The 5410-nt window shown below is 40.9% G+C and overlaps 1 protein-coding gene across 1 annotated transcript; it reads left to right on the forward strand.

The window, feature by feature from the left end:
- Positions 1 to 1042: 1042 nt before the first annotated feature.
- On the forward strand, positions 1043 to 4432 carry MGP (matrix Gla protein). The gene is made up of 4 exons (XM_006199891.4): positions 1043 to 1198; positions 2612 to 2644; positions 3567 to 3642; positions 4056 to 4432. The coding sequence occupies exons 1-4, from the start codon at positions 1138 to 1140 to the stop codon at positions 4195 to 4197; spliced, it is 312 nt and encodes a 103-aa protein (XP_006199953.1). The 5' UTR covers positions 1043 to 1137; the 3' UTR covers positions 4198 to 4432.
- The last annotated feature ends 978 nt before the right edge of the window (positions 4433 to 5410 follow it).

Below are 5410 nucleotides of genomic sequence, written 5' to 3' on the forward strand. Positions count from 1 at the left end.
ATCTGATGGAAAAGGTTTTCTGATTGTCCAAGAGGTTTTTAAAAAGAGCTCAGCCTGCAAGTTTACCAGAGGCACCAAATTGCGATCTTCCTCCTATAAGAAAAGAAACAGCACTTCTGGTACTGATGATGTGGAGGTGGGTGCTTGTGAAAATCTGTATTGGAGGATACACAACAGCTAAAAAGCAAAGTGAACAGTAAGCAGTTCTTACTTACCTCCTTAGGGACACGTCTTTTTGTCTACCTTCCCCACAGCACCCAGCATGATCCCTTGCTTCTCATCTGCCACTCACTAAAAGCATATTGAATTAGTTCATTATCAAGACAATGCCTTCAGAAAAAGTAAGATGGAGCGCTCTTACTCTTGCTGCACTTTAGATCAGTGATACCCAAGCCTGAGAAAGCATTAGGGCGCAGGTTTGGACTCAAGTCACAAAACCGGATGGGCAAGTTGCTAGGGAGCCAATTGATGAAACAGAACTCAAGGAGTCACTGGCCATCTCTGTCCTGCCGGGTACTTGGAAAAATGCAAAAGGGGTATGTCACCAGCAGGACACCTAACTGGTCTACGACTGATTAATTCAGCCCTACTGGGAAAATAATTCTAAATTAGAAACAGCATAGAAAGTGAAGTCCTTTCTGCCTCAGAACCCCTGGTCCATCCATCAGGGGAGTGAACAGAACACTGTGGCTCTGTCTATGGACCAAACCTGAAAGACCCAAAGTCAGGGCCAGGAAGGCAGACCAGAGGAGGAATTAGAAAGGCAAACACGTGTTTGTGGCAACTCCCTTCTCCGTGGACTTTTGCCCAGGTCTGGCCAAAACACAAGGTGGCCACAACCTCTGTACCAGGGTAGCATCCTGTCGGAGCACAGTCAGGTCCAGGAGTGAGGGAAAACTGCTCACCCGGAGCAGATAATATCTGGAAGGAATGAATATTTGGGAAAAGTCCCAGTGCTAGTCGAGTGCCAACTAGTCCCCACCTTCTCGGGCCCCCCTCCCACTGGTTCCTCCCCTTTCAGCTGCTCTGATTCTTATAAAAACTCCACAGCCTTTCTCCAACAGCCTGTAGGAGCCTCTCTCTCTCCACTGCTGCTGCACGAGACGGTGAGAGCGACCCACGGGACCCGGAGAGACCATGAAGAGCCTGCTCCTTCTCTCCATCCTGGCCGCCTTGGCCGTGGCAGCTCTGTGTTATGGTGAGAACTTTCTCCTGCCATTTCTATGTTTTTTCCTTTTCTGCCTCTGACTTCAGTTTACTTGGATTTGTCCTCTCCCTCCTCCTCTGCTTCCCTCTTTCTCTATTATAATCTTAAGAGTATCATTCTTTTAACATTTCCCAAGCCCTTTGGACACTGACCTGTTCCATCAAGTCTCTTTAATACCTTCAATATGCGGACTCCCATAGGTAACCTAACAGGTAAGTTCTTTCTATGGGATGTCACTCTACCCCTGGAAACTGCTGTTATAGAAAGAAGATATTAACTTCCCGGCCCTTGAGCTCTTGTTTTTTAAGGATGTTTATTTAGACTTTAGTAACAGCTGGTTAAGGGTATTGGTTGAATCACTCAGCTTTAAGAAAATCAGTTTTCACATGAAGTGTTAAGTGTAGTCCTCTTTAGAAACAGGACAATCTCACAAACTTACGACATTTCTTTAATGAATGAATTTAACGAATGAATTTAAAAATAAAATTTTACATTTAAAGAACCTCAGAGAAAAATCAATTTCATACTTTCTCTTGTTAAAAGATAAACTTTGCCTGGTTTCTCTATATTAAAAATACCTATGTCTGTTCAAAGGTTATGAAAGGAAATCTGATGCATTCAGTCTTATGCTTCAACTATGTGGACATTCTAGGTGTTCTTGAGCCATCTGTCTGTTGAAATTCTTACTCTTGAAATTACTCAAATTTTCTGTATCAGAGACTTTGTTTTCTTCACCTCCTTTATTAACTTTTCAAGCATGTTCACTTGCTTACAAACATGAGCTGGTCATGACCAGATTTACCTGCCACGCTCAGGAGAACAGTAGAAAAAAGAAAACTTCTGCTTTGGCATCATCACAATTCCTTCTCTGAACTGGCATGGTGCCCAGGGTGAGATGTCAGCTGGAGCCAGCGGTTTCTGTGGCTGTCAATTTAACACAGGTTCTTAAGAGGCTTCCAGAACCTCTTAGAAACCTGTCTTGGTAAAGCACAGCCGAGCCGTCTGCCCAGCCTGTCTTGGAGAAACTTGCCTGTTGTCTAGATCCTTCATCCCCTCCTTGAGCCTGCTCTCAGACAGGCCCCAAATTAATCAAGGAAGGCTCTCTGGAGACTTGTGTGCAGCGCTTAAACTGTCTTATTTCACAAGCCTAAAGAACTTCATAGCCCTTGGGAAATTTAAACTAAGACCCTGTCCACCAGCTCCTCCAACACCGGAAAAACTAAAGTGTAGAGATACCCCAGCAAGGACAGAGCTAGAAAAACAACTCACAAATCCTAAATGCCTGAAGTTTGTAACAACCACACAGCTAAATTTACTCTTCCCTCCCTCCCCTACTTCCCCTGTATTTAGACTATTGCGGTATGCGAAAAGTAACAATAAATGAATCCTTTTTTTAAATTCCAGAATCTTATGAAAGCTTGGAATCCTATGAGATCGGTAAGTGAATACTTGACTTCTTTATTTAAATCTCATGCATTAAAGAGGCTCTCCCAATTCTTAAATAGACAGAATGGTAGTACTTATAACTACCATTATATGTAGGGAGAGAAAAGAGGGTCTCTTTTGAAAAACTAAAGTAAATTGAAAAAAATCTAATGACAATAACAATGGTCAAAGGAGCTATTTTTAAGCTTAAAGTAGTGTAAGATGGTATTTAAACTGCTTTCAACATACTTGGGAGCCATAAAATCTCATTTGGAAATTTTAAGTTAGCACCACATCAACCACACAAATGGAAAATGAGGAGTAATGACAAATGACAAAGTACGGAATTGGAGGCCGAGTGGGAGACCACAGGCTGCATATCTGAACTTACAAAGACTGAGCATGGGGAGAAATAACATACCACTCTCATCTTTAATGTTCATGATTTTTATGATGCTTAAGCTGTTCATTTACTGGAGATCTAAACTGTACTTCACAAGTCCTTAGGACAGAGAGAATTCCTCCCCACAGGAATGATAAACACACTTGGGTAAGAATACCAAAATCAAGAAAGGCAACACTGGAATTTGACACAACATTGTAAAATGACTACAACTCAATAAAAAAAAGTTAAAAAAAAAAGAAGAAAAGAAAAGAAAGGCAAAGTGATCGCCCAAAAGCAAAATCAACAAGTCCAAACTACCATGGCCCCTGTAACAAATCTCTGAGATCCACGTGTGGGTTGTCCATTTCTTTCGATCGGGCAGTCTATGAAATCTGCTTTAGCTCCCTCTTCAATTTTTGCAGATCTCTAGTTACATGAAATGCATGAATGGATGAACCTTCAACTATTTTTGTGTTCGGGAATATTCATGGAAGTACTTTCGATGACTCTTTCTCTAAAACTGCACTTTTATTTACTTTCTGTTTCAAGGACCCTTCATTAACAGGAGGAACGCTAATACCTTCATATCCCCGCAGCAGAGATGGAGAGCGAAAGTCCAAGAGAGGTGAGTGACAAAACTGGACAGAGGAGGTCGTTTTTCCCAGTGAAGTGAGAATCAGGCTTTTTTTTTTTCCCATCTTATGTGTTATTTCTAACTGTATACCAAAATCAAAGAATTTTAAAACAAAGTACAGAAGACCACTGAATTTCTAGAAGACTATTTTGTAAAAGGCCCAGAAAGAGAGGGAGGGAGAAGGGGAAGGGGACAGAAAAAAATTCCATTTTCATTAAAAAAAAAAAAAATTCCCCGACATCCATCTTTCCTTCCTGTTTTTCAAATCAGATTGGGGGATGAATGGGATCTCTAGATGATATTTTTGTATTCTATTCTTTTTTTTGTATTTTCCTTTTTCTTATTTCTCCACTTTCTTTATGCTTCTCAATTTGAGCCTTTTTTTCTTTTCCCCCACTTTCCAGAATCCGAGAACGCAGCAAGCCTACTTATGAGCTCAACCGGGAAGCCTGTGATGACTACAGACTTTGCGAACGCTACGCCATGGTCTATGGGTACAACGCTGCCTACAACCGCTATTTCCAGCAGCGCCCAGGGGGCAAATGAGATGGGGGAAAGTCCCTTTCCAGAGCGTGGTGCCTGGTTTTGTATTCCTTCGCAATAGCATCACTGAACTATATAGACATATACAAATTGCTTGTTTATTCAGTGTTCTTGTCTGGCTGCACCCCTCTTTACTGCCCCCAGATGGATAAGTAATGAAAAGTGCAGTGAAGTGAATGTCGAAGGGGAGTAAAGTTGTGTGATTATTACATAATAAACTTCTAGTTGGATACTTTCATTTTTTGAATCTAATTTATTCTGCGAAAATGCTGAGGTATTTCAATCATGGCCCACCTAGCCCAGAATAGGAAATTCTGCTAATCATGTTCTAATGTTGATTAGAAGCCTAAGTGCATAAGAAGAACAAAATTTAGAAGACACCCACCTAGCCATAATTTGTCTTTTCTCTCTCTACCTTGGAATCAGTAAAAGATTCCTTCCTCGTATGTGTTCTCCAGAATTTTCAAATGTTATAGGTGGTGGTTAGGAACAGAGCCCAGGGCTTCCCAATCCCAATTCAGACCTTGTTCTTCTCCGCTGGGAGAATGGGTGCATGCCCACCTCTACAGTCATTCCTTCTGGTAGGCCCACTGCCTTTATCTCTTTGGTGCAGTATTTTTCTACTCCTTCAAAATCTGGCTCAAGATTCAGATACTTTATGAAATCACTGATGGTTAAATCCATCCAGTTCCCATTCACACTACTCAGGCCAGTATCCAGACCTTCAAGAATGTATGTCAAGAGTCATGTGCAATGATACTATTAAAGCCGTTTTGACTAAAGTTTACATACACACACACACACACACACACACACACACACACACACACACTCACATTTGCTTGTCTAACATTACAATAAATTCTTTGAGGGCAGGCACCACCATAATGGCAATTTCTTTTTTCTCTGTAACTTTGGCACTATGTTCTGTTCACAAAGGGTATTCAATGAAAGCTGAGAAAACAGGCTGATTAGTCATGCATGGGAGTGATCAGCCAATTCTGAAACTGTTAGATTCATCATAATAATGTATGGTGTATAATTTAAACCATCATCATATTAATATAATGCTGAGTGTTTTATAATTTTCTAAGCTCTTTTGCATGCAATAACTCATTAGATCTTGGAACAATGCAGAAGATTGGTAATATTTATTAGATGGTAAAGTTGAAAATCAGAGAGTTAATTTTCTGAAGATACTGTAGTAAATGCAGTG

Source organism: Vicugna pacos, chromosome 34 (genome assembly GCF_048564905.1).
Source record: "Vicugna pacos chromosome 34, VicPac4, whole genome shotgun sequence".
In the NCBI taxonomy this organism is placed as follows: Eukaryota; Metazoa; Chordata; class Mammalia; order Artiodactyla; family Camelidae; genus Vicugna; species Vicugna pacos.